This window comes from Physella acuta, unplaced genomic scaffold (assembly GCF_028476545.2).
Source record: "Physella acuta isolate Inbredline_101_S28 unplaced genomic scaffold, ASM2847654v3 ptg000049l, whole genome shotgun sequence".
NCBI classification, from domain to species: Eukaryota; Metazoa; Mollusca; class Gastropoda; family Physidae; genus Physella; species Physella acuta.
The window spans coordinates 591,835-611,651 of record NW_026731569.1 but is presented as its reverse complement, the minus strand read 5'-3'; the positions used below and the strand labels follow the sequence as shown (position 1 = coordinate 611,651).

Sequence of the window (19,817 nt, the reverse complement as noted above, 5' to 3'; positions counted from 1 at the left end):
GCAAAAAATCAAATCAATTAAACTGGTAGTATTTCAATGTTTTCAGTAACATACTTGATTTTAATATCAACGTCACCATTCACTTATAATACTTATATAAAATAAAATGGTAAAATATTTTTAAAAATATATCAACAATTTCAAGATGCATCATTCTGGGGCAAAACGTGTATCAGACGTTGTTTTCCTCGACTCTTCATTGGAATGTTACCTTAGGAGAAAAAAATAAATGACTCGTATTTAGGAATACATAATATTGATATAAATATACATTAACACACTATATTTTATTATTAGCCTGTAACCTATATATATGAATATATATATTATATATATATATATATATATATATATATATATATATATATATATATATATATATATATATATATATATGCAATGAGATTAGACAGGGGGGAGGTGAAAGGCTAGTGATGTAATCCTTTCTGAACATGGACTAATATTTACATCATCTCTGTGGTTTCAGGTTGCTTGTATTTTTACTTTCTCGTATATACATGGTATAGAGAAAGTCTTGTAATCGTGTTAAAAAACGAGTCGGAAAAACATAGTTTTGCAATCTTGTCCGCATGTCTGTGTGTGTATGTGTGTCTGTGTTTGTATCTGTGTAAACACGTTAACTTGAGTACCGTTACAGCTAGGTTGATGAAATTTCATATATAAGTATTATATCAAAATCATAGATCAGTATCAACTTTTCAGCTAATTCCGATAACCGGAAGTGGAACTTTTTCTACTTTCAATTTTTCAAAAGCCTATAACTTGAGTACTATTTCAGATAAATAAATAAAATTTCACAAGTAAGTAAAATATTTAATTCTCTGCCTTCTGTCAAATTTTGAGTAATTTCCAATGACTGGAAGTAGTAATCTTCGCTATTTCCGATTTCTCAAAAAACGCATGTGAATTTGTAAAGTACTAATACTATCCCGCACGATTATGCACATTTTATTTGGCGTTCACTTGGTGTGCAATTCTTTTTTCTACGAGATTTTATTCTATTTTAAAAATGTTAAGTATTTAAAATGGATTAAAAATCATGTCTATACCCTGAGTTGCCATCCCCTGTTGCTTCATATAAGAATATTTGAGAAAGTTAAGGGGAGATCACTCCCGGTTTATTTTATACTGAAGGTGAACTTTCTTCAATAGTACATTGGGTTAAATGGAAAGACTGTTCCACTGGTAGCTTTGTCCTTTGTTTCCTGTAATAATCTGCCTTGTGATCTCCAAAATTAAATGCTTGTGCCATAAAATACATTGAGCATGGGCCATCTTGCCTGTCTCTGTTGTGACAATACAACTCTTTGTGGACCACACTGAGCACCCTTATTTATATGATATACACCTTCACTTGGCCATCACTTCAGTAAAAAGGTCCTCTTTGTTACTAAGGTGTTTCTGCATCACATGCCCAGAATTATCTAGATGACTAGTTTGAGAACCTTTAGTGTAATGCTGTTTGATGGTCCCCTACTGTAGTGTAATGCTGTTGGATGGTCTCATACTGTAGTGTAATGTTGTTGGATGGTCCCCTACTGTAGTGTAATGTTGTTGGATGGTCCCCTACTGTAGTGTAATGCTGTTGGATGGTCCCCTACTGTAGTGTAATGCTGTTTGATGGTCCCCTACTGTAGTGTAATGCTGTTGGATGGTCCCTTACTGTAGTGTAATGCTGTTTGATGGTCCCCTACTGTAGTGTAATGTTGTTGGATGGTCCCCTACTGTAGTGTAATGCTGTTGGATGGTCCCTTACTGTAGTGTAATGCTGTTTGATGGTCCCCTACTGTAGTGTAGTGCTGTTGGATGGTCCCTTACTGTAGTGTAATGCTGTTGGATGGTCCCCTACTGTAGTGTAGTGCTGTTGGATGGTCCCCTACTGTAGTGTAATGTTGTTTGATGGTCCCCTACTGTAGTGTAATGTTGTTGGATGGTCCCCTACTGTAGTGTAATGTTGTTGGATGGTCCCCTACTGTAGTGTAATGCTGTTTGATGGTCCCCTACTGTAGTGTAATGCTGTTGGATGGTCCCCTACTGTAGTGTAATGCTGTTTGATGGTCCCCTACTGTAGTGTAATGCTGTTTGATGGTCCCTTACTGTAGTGTAATGTTGTTGGATGGTCCCCTAGTGTAGTGTAATGTTGTTGGATGGTCCCTTACTGTAGTGTAATGCTGTTGGATGGTCCCCTACTGTAGTGTAATGCTGTTTGATGGTCCCCTACTGTAGTGTAGTGTTGTTGGATGGTCCCCTAGTGTAGTGTAATGTTGTTGGATGGTCCCCTACTGTAGTGTAATGTTGTTGGATGGTCCCTTACTGTAGTGTAATGTTGTTGGATGGTCCCTTACTGTAGTGTAGTGCTGTTGGATGGTCCCTTACTGTAGTGTAATGCTGTTGGATGGTCCCCTACTGTAGTGTAGTGCTGTTGGATGGTCCCCTACTGTAGTGTAATGTTGTTTGATGGTCCCTTACTGTAGTGTAATGTTGTTGGATGGTCCCCTACTGTAGTGTAATGTTGTTGGATGGTCCCTTACTGTAGTGCTACTTCTAGGAACAAAATGACAGCTGAAAAAATTAGGATCTTCAAGTTCTGTAACTGGGACAGTTGAAACTAAATCTTTTCATTGAACTGCAAGCAAGTTGAAGGTCAATTGTGACCTTACGGGGCAGTGTCCTTGAATGACTCAAGAAGTTCCAGAAAATGTCCACATATAAAGAACCTAAACTATGCAACTATTATAGCAATCATATGTTGAAGGTTAATGTTTAGGTAATTGTTGACATTTTTAAAATTTATTCTTTGTTCAGGGGTACAGCCAACTCAAAATGTACTTACAAGAGTACTGTTTAATTAGCCCATATCCAAACATATTTACGTCTGATAGAAACATTTTTTAGGGTAATATTATGCTAAAAATGTAACAAAATGGGTATTTTACTGCCATATTGTTTAGTAGAAGTTAGTAAGAGATTGGTAAAAATGTGAGTATCAGCAATACATGCAGTCAGTGTCAAGTTAAATCCTCAAAGAAACAACACTAACCTGGTGGAGCAACAAAATATTGTTCTTCAGTTTTTGAAGCATTCTTTAAAATAATGCTAGGAGGATTATTCTCTGTCACAATGTCATCACGCAACCAAAGTTCTCTTAAAAAGATCAAGGAAAAATAAATATATTTCTAAATTGTTAAATGACATAAAACAATAGATCCTGTGTTATTATAAAGTCCTCTATTTGTGTTCAATGAAATTCTTATACAAGTCAGTAGGTGTTGTAATACATTATATTATAATTAGGAACACTGAAAGCTAACATTTTAAAATCTTAGACACTTACTTATTTTCTAAAACATTCTCCAGGGGTTCAACTCCATCTGTATTTTTTAGGTATAATGTGTTAGCCGACTTGATGGCATTCTGCAGGCAGATGTAGCCCTCTTCATTGCTGAACTCAACCAATGAAATCCTTTCAAGTTGTTCAACGTGTTGTAAGTCAACATCCAAAACCTAAGTTTATACATTTTTTTATACTTTAATAAATTGTATACTCTGAAAATTATTGAGGACAGAAAGGATAAAAGGCAACATTAAACAACAGTTGTACACGAGCTGCTAAATTAAAAGCCCTGGAAGAATATACTGAAACAAACAAAAGTGTCAAGAAATGCATAAGGAAAGACAAACAGAGTTATTTAGAACTGCTGCCAAGGGAAGCTGAAGAAGCACTGTACCATGGGAATATTAGGGACGTGTACAATACAATTAAGAAGATGTCTGGGAAGTTCAGTAAGCCAGAGAGGCCAGTGAAGACCAAAGATGGAAAGATAATACCTGATGGCCTATTTGGTAATTAATATGCAAATTTTGAAACTTTTGAACACTAAAAATGGTACGATTTTTTAGACTTTGTAACATTCTTACTAGTAGCTATTTTTAAAAAAGTTTTCATGACAAAAGTTTTAATATGTACTGAAATATAAGCAGTTTAAATTTGATTGCTATAGGTGCATAAATAAAAAAGCCGTAGAATTTTTAAAAGTACCAAAAAATTCAAAATGACAGAGGGTTTTTTGGGTTTCCATGACAACCAAAATTGTTTTCAACCCTTTTTTTGCTGTTTAATACTTACTTTCATATGCCAAACATTATAAAAGTATTCAAAAGGCTCTAGATATTAAATTGTAAAAAATAGGAAAAAAATGTGCATATCCCCTTAACCTTAATAAATTGTTAGTTTACAGAAGTTGGAACTTGTAAACTGAATATATTCATTGTACTACTTTTTCTAGAACAGCAAAACAGAAAATCTCAATCTTAATTTTTTAAAGCATAAACTGAAAAACAAAATATATCCTAGTGAAAGATGAGTAAGAACAGCAAATTTAAAAATTAGATAAGTATTTGCATATCAAAGAAAAGAGAGGAAATTATGTTTTGATAATCCCACATTAAGAATTCATAACTAAGAAATTTCAAAATATAAAAGGTGTTAAATGTATAAGCAAAAGAAGCAATTAAGAAGGAGGAAGTGGCACTGGGGTTGAACCCCAGAGAAAGCTAAACAAAAGGTGCCCAAAACAGATATGGAGGCGTAGTCTTCTTGAAGAGTCAACAGGGATGTCTTGGGAGAATGTAAAAATAACAGCCGGGGACCAGATATAATGGAGGGTTATGGTTTAGGCCTTTTGCTCCACAAGGAGCAAAGATGATTAAGTCAAAGTAAGTCAAGTATAAGCAAAAGTATAGTTTCAATTTAAAGGATGTATCAGTTCAACAATAAAACCTTGCAAACAACAAAATGAACAAATCAACATTTTTAAATGGAGCTAAACCTATAAATGCTTTATCAGAAAAATAATTTTGTTTGGATCATTGCATATGAATATTTTAAAGATGGGCCAACCTTTGGTAAACACTCAAAATCTGCTCTTTGCCAAACTGGCTTATCTGGCACCTGAAAAACAATTCCAAGAAAAAAAAGTTGTATAAAGTTAATACTAAAAGAACATATTTTTTACAATAAATAATCTTTTACAATAAACAACCGTGTTCAGATTGAAAACTATCAAAGCAGAAATAGAAAACTAATACTATTTCACGTTTCTACCAAACAGAAATGCAGCAATTAATTTAAACAAAATGGCAAAATCAGTGTCCTGATAGTATTGTTCTGTTAGATGGCTAGTTTTTAAGTCAACTATCAGTCACCACAATTGATTTCAATACATCATAAGCAGGAAGATGCGTTGCTAAGTTCTTTTACAATATAATTCATAAAACCCTAGTATAAAATATTTGTTAAATCAATCGTCATTGTGTTACTTTAAAAAATTACCTTGGAAGAAAATTTCCTGTAACATCCGGCCCAGAATTTTCTATTCAGACCTGGGGTTAAATTGTTTATAATTGTTCTCTTGGCAACCGTAGAATACATTCTTTTAAAGTACATAATAGTTAATACCGGTAAACTGATAACATTAAAAAAAAGAATTAAAAGTAAGGTAAAAAAAGACACTTTATTCCTTAGATTAGTTATAAAAGTCATGAAAGAGATTTATATTAATTGTAAAGTAATGTATCATTTTTAAACACATTGAACAAAAAAGACATTATTGAGCAGCTGGGTCTTCTGTATTTAAGGCCTCTACTTCAATGGTCAAACTCCATTAGGAGCATCTTCTAGCATCCCAACTATAGGGTGACCAGGTGCTCCCGTGCTCCTGCTGAAGTGGTATGGCATCTAAATTCCTTTTAAATTGTTCCATGGGCCACTAAAATGGATGGTTAAATCAAGCTAGTGGCATCCTCTGGCAACCAAGCAGTAGTGTACCATTGGGTCAGTTGATTGGGCACCCTGCACAGAAGGTATTGAAAGGGGTACTAATTGATTCCATTGTCTCCAACATGACGGCTATGAGTACACTGGCTTGTGTATTTGTTCTCATAATCAACCTACACTAGAAACATAGTGGGCTAGTAGATTTGATGATTAAACCAAACCATGGCTTTTTTAATTTTAAATGTATTGAAAAAAATTGCAACTGGGAATAGCCCTACTAATTTCTAGTACTGATAGTGTTTTAAAGCAAATATTTTCAGTGGCAGCATTGGTACTGTCGAATTCACAAATTATGAATTACTGAAAAGTAGAAAATAAAACAACTAAATAGCGGCGTATGATATGCCGCAGGTCGGCTCATTTACTAATATTTAGTTATTTAGATCTATAGGCCTATATAATATATAGGGCCTATTTCTGATTATTTCATGGTCAAATAGGTATAAATAATTTGGTAATCTATCTTTTTAGGTATGTAAAATCATCCGAGACCAGTAATGTAAGACAAAGGTGACTAGTTAATAATGGCTTTAATACAATTATATTGTGATATATTTGTTTAATATATAATAGATAGCTGAATAATAAACCAAAAGCAATGCCTAAACATAAATTATAAATCAATATTATCAGCAGTGTTTGAGTGCAAGGTTTGCTATATAAACAGCTGCCATCTGTAAATTGAAGTGCTTTCCCCTGAATCTTTGACTAGTAACTATAAAATTTCACAAAAAAAAACCTAAACAAGATGCTGCTAAACGCTACAGTAAATGAAAAGTAGGTGAAAACATCGTCAATCTTTATTAATTACTGAAAAGTCTTAATGAATGAAACTATGATACATTTTTGTAATTTTTAAAACGTAAATCCGCCTATAAATGTGAAACAATTACTTAAATTTAATGAGTCACCCTTTTTTCACAATACTAGCCTCGGACGATTTTACGTAACTTAAATTGGTCTTAAACTCACTGTATCTTAAACAATAGATTACCAAATAGACTAATTTTATTATTTTAACCATGGTTTACAACCGATTTTTTTTAGTAGATTAATACTTAGGTCTATATTTAATTATTACTAATTATATTATAATTAATAACTATACAATGACTACTATAGAATTGTTATAGTAGGGTACTATAGTATCTAGTTATAGTAGGGACTAACTAAAGGAAGTTGACATTGTTACCGGATAATTTCCGACACTAATCTGTGGCTATACTAACTAAGGTAACTATTATTACTAAGTAAGGCTAAGAGTTTTAGTTTTGCCGATTCTAGCCAGAAAAAGATATGCATGCGCAATGGAGAGAAACTGTTATTTTCTTGCAGGTGTTTACAAACGAAGCGCAGAAGTCTAACCCTATCCCTAACCCTAGCACTAGCACTAACCTAGCTCAGCTATTGTCATTGCGCATGTGCAGAACTATCTTTTGCCAACCAAATGGAGACGCTAGGGCGAAAAATCTTTTTTCCGAGTAGTCACTTCATTTAGTTTTACCTAGATCTAGCTAGGCCTTTAGGCCTACTATTTATTTATTTATTTATTTGTAGGGCCCTATTAGGCCTAAATATTAAATTTATAATTAAATATAAATAGAATCTAGATCTAGATTCTAGCTTCAAATACAAAAGATTTAATATAAATTTAACTGATTAGCCTAATCATTAGGCCTAAAGCGATTAATAAACCAACTGGGTAATCTATCGATTTAGGAAATTTAGGTACGTAAAATCGGCCGAGACTAGTAATGTGAAAAATAGGTGACTCATTTCATTTAATTTTAGTAGGCCCCTAGATCTAATTAGTAATTGTTTCACATTTTTAGGCGGATTTATCATAAAGATTAAAGACATAAAGTTAAAAGTAAAAAGTAGATCTTAGGTAGATCTACCCAGCTAACACAGTATGTAATACCAGGGTCGGCCCTAGCTTGGCCCAATGTTGTAATCATGGCCAAACATTGGACAAGCTTACGCCAGGGTACAGCCAAGATTTGTACATGCTTGCATCCCTTGATACCTTGATATTTAACCGTTTTTACCTTGGCTGCCAAGATTACACTGATTTATGTATTCACTGCAGAAATTTTAGTTAAATATGCTTGTTAAACTTAATATATGTTAACTAAAATTAAGTTATCTTTTAATATCATGCTCTAATGTAAACATAGCATCAATAACAGACTACGTTGCATGTGTTAAACATTTTGTTAATCTTTTTAAAATTGTGTGCGCTACTGCCACCGGCCCCCTGTCGCCCATTGTCCCTTTGTTCACATTCCTTCCTATTGTTCGCAAGCCAGCATCCCGGTGCTTCGCCATTTTTCTTAACAAAAGACTTTGTATCCAGTCACAGTAAAACAGGTAGGCCCACTGTAGCCATTTTAGTTCAACAGTGAGAAGTAGTATAACTTTATTTATGCAGAATCTGGAAAACTCGTATTTTTTTGTTGGAAACTTTAACTTTATGGGCCTAAGTCATCAAATAAAAGTTATAAAAGGTAGATCTAGTCTAGATTCTATATATTAATAATACTAGATCTAGAGTCTATAACTATTATTCTGTTTATTTTGGCATTAGGCTATAATTACATTTTACAATAATCTCCTTTATGATAGATCTAGATCTAGATAGATCTAGAGTAAAGTGGCGTCTGCGGACAGTCGTAGCAAAAAAAACGGAAGTGCCGATTTCCATTGAGCGCCATTCAGTAACCGCTTCACATAGAAACAAACCGAAAGTACCGTCTCACTCCGCATTCTTTCTAGTTTAATCACGTCTGATTCATTTTGTATTCATACGCATAGCATTGAATGTATTAACATTTTCAGTGGTGAGACTCTGTGCGGACAGTAAGTGCACTTTTTTTTACATTTTATTTTCTGTGCGGACACTTGCTCCTTATGCGGACAAGGCATATTTTGTTCATTTTGTTTCTATTTAAATGATTGAAATAAACATGTTACATACATAAATAGTGTTGTTGATTGTTTTATATATTAATATATTGGAAAACAAAAAATATGAAGAAATATGAAATAAGTTTTAATTAAATTAAAGTGATGCCTGAAAGAAACTCAGGACCCAGTTGAGATTTTATTTCACTTTTTGCTTAGTAGACACGTTTGATGATCAAAAATATTTTTAAAACCTAAAAACATCACTAAAAACTAATAGATCTAGATTTAGACTTAATTTAAATATAAATCTGGAGTATCAAGATTAGTTTAAAGCTCCTTTTTACTTAAAGTGTAAGAAATATACTCTGATTTTTCATTAGTGTCTGCAAAAGGTTAACCCTCAAAAAAGATGCGGACACCCCAATTTTTCCTCTAAGATGGCTTAAACAACCTTAACTATGATATTTATAGCTTTCTATATATATATATAAGCTATTTATAGTTAACCCAGTTAACTAAGCTATGATTGGTTCGATTTATTCCTCTAATCCGGGGACTAGTGCTCTTCATCCGGATGAGGTTTCCTACCATAAAACGTCATACATCGCAACTTTGAAAAATTCCAATTAATCTCCCTATTGAGTGAAATAGAAGAAATGGACTCAGATGTGTTTAAAAATGGACATGCTTTGTGTTGTTTGCGTTAGTTTCCTATAAAATATTCATACAATTATTGTTTTAAGCGAAAAACAGCAAGGTGTCCGCACAGAGCCGGACAGAGGCAACTGTCCGCAGACGCCACTTTACTCTAGATCTAGATTCTAATAATACTAAATAACTAAAAATCGTAATCAGAGGGCGGTTAATTTTGATAGCACTTTTTTTGTATTGAAAAGTATGCAAGTACGTTTGGGGTTATATTGATTATTGATAGATCGATGTATTTATTGGTTTTCAACTTTAGGTGTAATTATCACGCACAGGGGAAGGGGGGGGGGGGCTTAAATGTTTATAAATTAATAAATAATCATTCACTTTAACTTTTAAAAAAAACTTAATTTTATTGTTCTAGGCCCATTTGTGTAAGGATTTGAAACTGTCTTTAATAATTAATTCAGAGAGAGAGAGAGAGAGAGAGAGAGAGAGAGAGAGAGAGAGAGAGGAACAGTAGACACAATTATAATTATAGAACAAATTTCTACATGTTAAACAAACAGTCACAGTGTATTTTGATAAGTATTAATTTTGAAAAAAATTAGTCAACTAGAATTCTAAATTGATTCAAGATTGTCATTCAAATTTCTATTACTGTTACAGCTCCCTATGGGAGAATAAGATGTCATCATCATCACTCCTTTGTGGCCCCTGGGGAGCAAAGGGCTGCAACCACACATCTCCAGCGGACTTGGTTTTGGGCTGCTCCTCTAATCTTTGCCCATGAGAGCCCAGCTGTTTTCGCCTCCTCCTCAACCGTTCTCTTCCATGTTTTCCTTGGCCAGCCCACCCTCCCTGGGGATTCCAGTCTAATGCATGTTTTGATGAATAAGATGTAAGTTGTGTAAATAGTAGTGTGGAGACCTCAGAGCAACACTTAATTTCATGACCAACAGTGATAAGATGGTACTATTCGTAAGTCCTACTTATTGATCAACACTACTCATATTATCATATAGAGGACAGAGTAGGCAAATGGTTGAGGACACTATTGCTAAACATAAAGCCAAGTTAGTAGTACATTCATCAGTTCACCTAAGTCTGATATATACCCAATTAAAGACTATGAAATAAAAAAGGTGGCTAGATATAGTGTTGACTACACAAATCCTTTATATACAGAGATCAAATAAACAGAGATACTTAAAAATTAGTATCTAATCTGGCTATCATTTATTGTATCACTCACTCATTTTATTATTATATTTAATAACTAAGAAAGCCATTTATTTTCAGGCCTCCAGGTGTTGTGTATATCAATCAGCCCACTGGAGACATATCAATCTTTTAATAAATTATAAGGTCCCCACTGCTTGATACTTCACCAAATACTGGCTACACCAGAAAATGACTAAATGTTCTTAACACTTAACAACTGTAAGTTTACATTGTTTCAAAGTGAATAATAATTTTCATTTAGTAATTTTTGCTTGCATGTAATGATCAGCATGTGTAGTTAATGCCTTTACTGATATTAGTAAAATAATTTCAGACCACAAGCATTACTTCTGGGTCACTCTGAAGGGTCTAATCGTTCAATTACTGAATTGATAAAGTTGATGAAATTGCTCAAAAGTTTTCTGGCACCTTCTTAACTCAGAGACATAGGGTAAGGGGTTTATAATATTTATATACATACTATTATTTTTTTTTATTACCAGGTCTTTTTTTTTCACTTTTGTTTATAAAAATTATATATATATATATATATATATATATATATATATATATATATATATATATATATATATATATATATATATATATATATATATGCAGTATAAGTGTTACCTGGGTAGCATGAACACCCCAGACCACGAGTCTTTATACCTATATAATATATCGTTACAAACATGATGTTAGGGGCTTCTTGTTGTATGTTTAGTGCAGTGCAAAATAAAATAAACATAATAAATTTAGTGCAAAATGAGCAGTGTATGGTTGTAATTATTTCATAAATGACTTTTAGTGTGTAACTTTTCTTTTTTAGAATGTGGATGGATTATGACATACCTTGCACAAAATCAACAACCAGGCTTTTATTGGATTTGAATCCCAAAGGAAAGAGAAAGTTTGTTATCCAAAACAAACATGGAAAATATCAGAAACCAACAAAACACAAGCAGGCAGAGTGTTATGGACCCAACTTTGGGGAATCTCCTAAAACCAAGTATAAAAATAGAGAGGTGTGGTTGTGTCTCTCAGCTCCACAAGGGTCCACAAGAATGAGGACAACAGTGATTTTCGTAATAATTTTAGATCAGATTTAAAAAAAAAAATTTGATCAGATGGATCAGGTTAACAGTTTAATACATATTGCATTTAAGTGCTTAACGAAAAGAAAAGATGCTCTTACCAAAATAGTCTAAGAACAATGCTGATTTTAAATTAATAAATTGTTTCCTTTTGTAATAATATAATAATTTAAGTTGGCATTGTATGTATGTTTAGTGTAGATTTAATGTCCTAAATGAAATATACAATTGACATTTTTTTCTTTAAAGAATTAGTTGCAAATTTCTTTCATTATTTAGTTTCACTGTACAATCTGAAAAAAGCTTGCAACATTTGTATTGACAATACTTCTGCTGGTGATATTTATTTCTAATTAATGAAGTAAATTAATATATATTCAGTTTACTATAATTAAATACCTCATACTCGAGACAAAAAAACATGTATTGAATATCGCAGTGATATTCCTGTTCTACACAATGCGTATAAACCCTCGAACCATCTGTCTTTTGAAAGATTGTACATTTTGTATACACAATGGCATTCATTTCAACACTATTTAACCACAATTATAATCTAGAGATCCTGAACATATTTTCGTTCTGTTATTTATGGACAAGGCAGACTGGTCCAGCATTAAAATGTAAACCCTAATTAGAATACTTAAACGAGCTATGCAATTAAATGTTGTTAGACAAATATTTTATACTTTTTATTTTTAATTTTATGTTTACGTATCATAGTAAAAGACAGCTTCTGTATTCTTGTACAGTAAATTAAGTTTTTACATTAGTTTAATTTAAACTGTAGGCCTGCTTAACATCTGTTACATTATATGAAAATGTTTTGTATATTTGTTTTAATTTGTTTGTATAAAAGTCAAAATGAAAGTTACTACACTATTATTTACATATTCTTATTCAATCAATACTTTATAGTATAGTTATAATTTTCTTACATTTGAATGGATGGTATAATACAGATTTTAATAGATGAGCAGTTCTTGTGTATGTATTGCTGCTTTACTACATTTTGATTAAAGTTTCTTTCACATTTTGAAATTACCTTTGTAAATATTATGACTGATATGAGAATGGATCTTTTTGTATGCTAAAAATAAAAATTTGAGCCAAGATGTAGCCAGGATATAATACAGGCTGAGCCAAGGTATAGCCGAGATATAGCCATTATTGGGCCAAGATGTAGCCAGGATATAATACAGGATGAGCCAAGGTATAGCCAATATTGGGCCAAGATATAGCCATTATTGAGCCAAGATGTAGCCAATATTGGGCCAAGATGTAACCATGATATAGACAATATTGGGCCAAGATATAGCCAATATTGAGCCAAGATGTAGCCAATATTGGGCCAATATGTAGCCGGGATATAGCCAATGTTGGGCCAATATGTAGCCGGGATGTAGCCAATATTTGGCCAAGATCTAGCCAATGTTGGGCCAATATGTAGCCGGGATATAGCCAATATTGTGCCAACATTGCGCCAACATCATGCCGAGTTTCACTACCAATGTTTCGCCAAGGTTAAGCCAATGTTGCACCAAGATGTAGCCAATATTGGTAACCAATGTTTAGCCAATATTGGGCCAATATATGTGTGCTGACTGGGTAGTAGGTAGGCCTACGTAAAATCACATACAGCACAATTTCCTGAATCTATATAGATCTAGATCTATATACTATAGATTCAGTATAGAATATCTATAATATAAGCGGGCTGAGCGTGTGTCAGTCCTTCCGTCCGTCATCGCTATAGATTTTGGGACTATAAAAGTAAGCTGCGCACCATGCTGTGCTTTTCAGTGCACCGCAGTGTCTTATTATAAGTAATTGAGTAGGGTTTGTTTATATAACGGCATAGAGCTATTTTATAATTTCCACTGTTTGTACAATTTTGCATAACGTAAAGAGAATATTAAATACACGCACATTGCTAAAACATATTAAAAGGATCAATGTCAAATATAGTTTTCGTTAATATTCCTAGAAAAAGTGGATACATTTTAATAACATAATAACAGTACGGTAGAAAAATCAAATTAATTTAACTCTTTTTTTCTAATTTTGACAAAGGAGGTAATTTAAAAATACATTAAACTCACGCTAATAAAAAATGTAAATGCAAATATACGTTCGTCATAGAAGGAATTAGTGTTGCAATAATATAATTAGCAAAATGTGAATGCAAATTATTCGGATGTGTAAGAGGAAATTATTGTTAGAAAATTATAATTAGCATGGATTGATAAAAGGCAATCTTTTATTTATTTTATTCACTGAATGTAGGCCCTACTGTTTATTACTTATAATTTTTAATCAACTATTCAGCACTATTATAGACGCGTCATCACGTTCATTAGGTGCGCATTGGTTTTAGTTATGAAACTCTATTGTAAATTTTTAAAATTTAAAGTACTGGAAAAAAAATGCGTGAATGGATAAAGTGAAATAGTGTAGGTAAAACACGGTATTTTAAATACTGCCTATTATTTATACTGTTTTCTAATTATTATTCTATCTTTCGGGTTTTATAGGAGAGGCGTAGCGAGGGGGGGGGCATATGTCCCCGGGTGCCGACCTTAAGGGGCGCCAAAGTGGGTTGGAAAAAATTTGCGAGGGGGGGTGGAAATCGAAAGTTTTAGGGCGGGTGGGTGGAAGGGGTGCAAATTGAAAGTTTGAGGGGGTTGCAAATCACCGGAAAGGGCGTGAATTGGCGCTACGATCTAGACTGTGAGCAATATGCCTTTATGATTGCATTTAAATTGTGTTTATGTTATGAGTGTTGTGTTTGTTTTTTCGTTTGTGTTTTTTTTTTGCGTTCGTTTGTGTTGTGTTTAGTTTTGTTCTTTTCCCAAGTTGGTACATTTAAAAAAGATTTACCGTGGCGGAGCACGGGATGCAGCTAGTATAGTATATAGAGGTAAAACTCCATTTTAGCGTATTTTATTTCTCCGCTGCTTGTTTACCTCCAGTTGAGCGTATTTTATTATAACAACCGAAACACACCAAAACACGATTCATTTAATTGTATTTTTGTTTTAACAAATTAATAAAAATGAATAAAAAAAACAAAGAGACTGACTTTGTTTTAGATTTTGATAATTTAGTTTTGTTAAAACTTGAGAAAAATCCAAACTTAGAATATTGAATGTGCAATGTTCGTGTGTCAGAATTTTCATGGCAATGGGTGAAGTACGTGTCGTAAACGTAACTCACAATTGCAAGGCGGTTAAGTTTGTATTGTTACAAGGTTCTCCCAGGCATGATACTATAAATAAACATTAATGAACTTACAATGACCCCAAAACTGAGGCCAACACAATTTCAAATAGCAATTGCCCGAGCTATGACGTATGCTGATAATTCAATGTCAATGTGAACTCACGGTGAACCCGCTACCGTGTAAGGATTTTTCTCCCGCTGACGATTACACGAGATTCGATATTTAATTGGAACAGTTCTAATGCTTTTTATGTTGTTTTTTTTTTACCTTTTCTAATTAAAAATCACATTCATTAAAAAAATAAGTAGATCTAGTGTTTTCCTGACGTTTTTGTGTGTTTCGGTTGTGTTTATAATAAAATACGCTCAACTGGAGGTGAACGTGAAGCGGGGAATAAAATACGCTAAAATGGAGTTTTACCTTATTATTATTATGGACTCTAATATTATACTATACAGTGGCCATCTGTAAATTTGAGAAAAATTTCTAAATTAGAGTGGTTTCCCCTTACAGTAGTTAATAGTACAGTTGCTATTTAAATTTATTAATTATTTATACAATAAATGGTTAAATAGCATTGTAACCTAATCACTTTGATCTGTGGTATAATTGTATAAAATTACTAAAAAACCCTGATTGATACTCATATCTAGGAAATATATATGTCGGCCAATGCTAGGATTGGCCGGCCAATCCGTGCATAGGCCAATATCGCCTCCCATAGGTCGGTCAAAGTCCGAAACTTTGCTTGATTTCGGCCTTTGGCCGGCCAATCCGCAGACTGGCCATGGTTGACCGGACAAAGTCTGAAATAGCTCTTGATTTCGGCCTTTGGCCGGCCAGTCCGCGGACTGGCCATGGTGGACCGGCCAAAGTCTTAATTAGAAGATCAATCTATCAATATTATCATTTGTTACAACAAGTTGAACTTTTATGGCATTTAGAATTACATAGCAGCTTGTTATTTTTACACTTGCAGCGATTTGTTGTGCACTTAGTTGTGCAATTGCAGCGAGTGTAGCCTTGGCTCCCAGTCAATGATTGTGAAGATGCGATGGTTCGTAGTGATTTTTCCTCAGTGCCAACTGACGACAAACTGAGCAGTTTTTCGTGAAGCATTGAAAACTCACTTCTAGCATACAGATGTTTTGGAACACCATGTTCCGTTCCTAATTTGTAGAAACCGCCCTCGACGCTCATGACAACTGCAATCACGCTTCGGGGATCACCGTGACCTCTGTCAACATCTGGAAAACGGATGCGTACATTGTCACCCACTTCACCATCTTTAAATTTTGTATTTGATGTTTTAAGCATCTTAGCACTTTGAGCTTGCAAGCCAGTATGAGCTGCTGATCTGTGCTCCATGATGTCTTGTTTGTTGTGACACAATCTACAGGTAATGTTCCCTCCGTACCCTTCGTCTGCTTCACTGGGTATTCCACAAATAGCAATGACATCGTTGCCACAGGATCCACAAGTTGCACTACAATGTTTTTCACAAACTATATAGAATCTGTTGGCCACATTATTGTCACGTAACTGGTCTGGGCGTTCCGCCACGGCAGTAGATGTGTTAGCTGAGGATGTCGTTGCATTTATGGCAACCTCCATTTCTTGTTCAATGTTCTCAAGATATTCTTCAGTAACTATTTTATCGAGAGCCCGTATATGGAAACTTAACATTGATTTACATTTTTTTTGACAGCCATATGCTATGTCTGTCTCATGGTCTGACGGCCCTTTTGATCCATGTAGCCTTGCATATAGAATGCTATACAAACAAGAGCTAAACAATACGTTACTCTCAATGAAAACGCACCCAGAATAAGGAAAATGCGATCACAACTTAGTCTAGATAGAACATTGGCCAGGACATCCCGGCCAGTGCGCGCATTGGCCGGCCAATGTACAAAATACGCTGTCAAGTTTAAGCGCTTCGGCCGGCCAATGTACGAAATACGATCTTAGTGCTAAGTTCTTCGGGCTTTGGTCAAGAGAGCCGGCCAATGCGCGGATTGGCCGGCCAATCCGCGCTTTGGCCGCACTTCGGGCTTTGACCGTAACATATATATATATATATATATATATATATATATATATATATATATATATATATATATATATATATATATATATATATATATATCAGAGGCGTAGCGAGGGGGGGGGGGCGCAACGGGTGACACCAATGCCGGGGGGGTGACACCAAGGTAAAGAATAGCAATATATAAATACTAAAAATGATAATTATCCGTAATTAATTGATTAAGGTGGGTGAATTAAATAGTCTTTTATGCGCTATGTTGCCTAATCCCGACACGGGTGGAGGGGGGGGTGTGACACCATGTCGTAAAGTAAAACCTGGTAATGATACACCCAGCTGTATTTATAACCGAATATAGATAAAAATCGTTAGTATTATCTGAGCACAGTTTAAAGCAATCACCGTGCCAGTGACGGGGTGGGAAGTTACATCAACTAAACGTTGCAAAATATGCCTGAGGAAAACGGTTTGGTTGGGAATCGTAATAACTTAAAAAAAAAAATTAAATACATCCAGAAGAAAAAAAAATGAATACAAATACACATGGGTATACACATACTAACAAGTGTTTATGGAATATATATATATATATATATATATATATATATATATATATATGTGTGTGTGTGTGTGTGTATGTATATATATGTATATATATGTATATATATATATATATAGGCCCTATATATATATATATATATATATATATGTATGTGTGTGTGTGTGTGCGCGCGCGCGCGCGCGCATTGGCCAATATCGCATCCAATTAACTGGCCAAAGTCCGAAACTTTAGGATCCACTAGAATGGGCTGCACTACAATATTTTTCACAAACTACACATAATCTATTGGCCATATTATTGTCACGCAATAATATTGGCAACCTCCATTTCTTGATCAATGTTCTCAAGATCTTCCTCGGTAACTAAATTATCGAGAGCAGAGCCTCTCTTGCTTTGCATCCAAACAATTCCTGGGATATTAATTAAGACAAGCGAAAAGGGGAAATAATCAATATCTTAATATAAATATGTATATGTCTACACGTGTTATTATAAATATCAAAACAAATCAATAATTACTTAAGAATCTAATAAAGTAGCTTAACGCTATTCGTTTTTAGAAAAATATTGTGTCTACAATCAGAATTAAATATATTGTCATCATAAATGCTAAAGTATTACAGCATAATGGAAGTTTTTAAAATGAGAGTTGGTATAAAAGCCAGCTTTTGATTCTAAATATAAAACATTCGGAATAATAGCCTACATATAACTGAAATATCGGCCTCACATTCCAGATCATGCACTTTTTTAATTAGCTACTGAAATTTTGTGTTCTTTAAAGATATTTTTTTAACATAATGAGAAGGTGTGGGTTAGATCACTGTATTACTCACACACCTTTTAATGGTAATTGCAAAAACAATATTCACAGAGATTTGCGTTTCAAAAGCTATGATTCTGGCGGCATGGTACTTTGGTACATTATTACGCGTTTTCCCAAATGTACTTAACAGATCAGTTCGGGGTGGGTAGGGGGGGTGAGGGGGGTTCAACTTCATTCACCACTGTCTGGTCACTTTAGGTCAACTATCCAACCCAGCGTATACCAAGGTGTGACATTAATGTCGCTCTACACAATTGTGGTGGTGATGTGGGGGTGGATAACCAACTCAGAGTGAAATAGCGTCAGTTTTTAGATGTCTGTTCTAAACATAGGGGTCATCCCCACCTCCCCTCCGTCACACGTCGTCACAAAAAGCCAGACCCCCCCCCCCTAAAATGACGTCACACCTCAGCCTACAACCACCCTCAAAATTGCAGTTAATTTTTTTTAAACGGCTATATTTTTCCAAAATCTTGTCTGAACTCTGTCAACGTAGAGTATTTTAATCAACGAGCCGACCCGCGGCATAACATACGCCGCTATTTAGTTGTTTCTAATTTTCAATAATTCATAATTTGTGAATTCGACAGTACCAACGCTGACACTGAAAATATTTCTTTAAAACACTATAAGTAGCTCGTTAAGGACCATAACCCCCCCCCCCACCTTCCTTCCCTCCCCCCCCCCCCCTCCCCCCCCCCCCCTACGTTTAAAATCTTTGGCTCTGCTTGTAAACATTTAGAGTGAACACAGCTCACTAAAACCATGTAGGAGTGGGGAGGTAGGGAGAGCGTTTGCAGCTTGTTTTCTAACGGCTCGAAGAAGAGAATTATATATATAGATTGTTATTACAATTTATTAAAACAGTTTTCTAAAACTCAAAATAACGTCTAAAATTCGTTTTCTAACATTGTTTTTTTTTATAATGAAAAAGTGTGACGTCGCACCATCTGAACCCCCCCCCCCTCCTCCCCCCCTCCCATCATCACACACCGTCACAATATTACGGACCCCCCTCCCCCCTACGAGTGTGTCGTCATTTATGGACGACCCCATACATATTCAATTACGCATGCATACTGATTCAAAAATAGATTTAAATAAGTAGCGGATAATTAAATGTGCGATCAGTGTTAGTTTAAATTGAGTTGTTGTTTTTTAATGCAAAATATAGCATTATTCAAATATAATATAGATCTAGACCTAGTAAACTAAAATAATAATTAATAGAAAGTTGATACTGTTTCATATAATTTGTAATCGTAATCAAACTGTCATAATACTACTACTTCATCGTGATGACGTCGTTGACCTTGTCAAAATTTCCCCACCGCTACGCAGTTCGACCATAAGTAAATTTAAATAGATGTGCCACATTAGTTGTATTTGTGTCTGTATTGTAATGTTATGAAAATAAATTACGATT

The 19,817-nt window shown here is 34.3% G+C and overlaps 1 protein-coding gene and 1 long non-coding RNA gene across 8 annotated transcripts; one reads left to right on the top strand and one right to left on the bottom strand.

Moving 5' to 3' along the window:
- Nucleotides 1-31: 31 nt before the first annotated feature.
- LOC131945253 (glutamyl-tRNA(Gln) amidotransferase subunit C, mitochondrial) lies at nt 32-15,426 on the bottom strand. Of its 5 annotated transcripts, none has more exons than XM_059306326.1 (6): nt 15,408-15,426; nt 5,354-5,486; nt 4,922-4,972; nt 3,356-3,525; nt 3,062-3,165; nt 32-211 (listed from the first exon to the last, which is right to left on the bottom strand). In XM_059306326.1, exons 1-6 carry the CDS (start codon nt 15,419-15,421, stop codon nt 141-143), a joined length of 543 nt encoding a protein of 180 aa, XP_059162309.1. In that variant the 5' UTR covers nt 15,422-15,426; the 3' UTR covers nt 32-140. The 5 variants fall into 5 exon arrangements, with proteins under 5 accessions (XP_059162309.1, XP_059162338.1, XP_059162329.1 ...); XM_059306355.1 differs by having other exon boundaries at nt 5,354-5,453; nt 15,408-15,424; XM_059306346.1 differs by lacking the exon at nt 15,408-15,426 and adding an exon at nt 7,050-7,278 and having other exon boundaries at nt 5,354-5,453.
- Nucleotides 9,958-12,421, top strand: LOC131945279 (uncharacterized). Of its 3 annotated transcripts, none has more exons than XR_009387132.1 (4): nt 9,958-10,313; nt 10,715-10,855; nt 10,971-11,087; nt 11,469-12,421. It is a non-coding gene; the product is annotated as an uncharacterized LOC131945279 (long non-coding RNA). The 3 variants fall into 3 exon arrangements; XR_009387141.1 differs by having other exon boundaries at nt 9,958-10,393; XR_009387135.1 differs by having other exon boundaries at nt 9,958-10,488.
- Nucleotides 15,427-19,817: the final 4,391 nt, after the last annotated feature.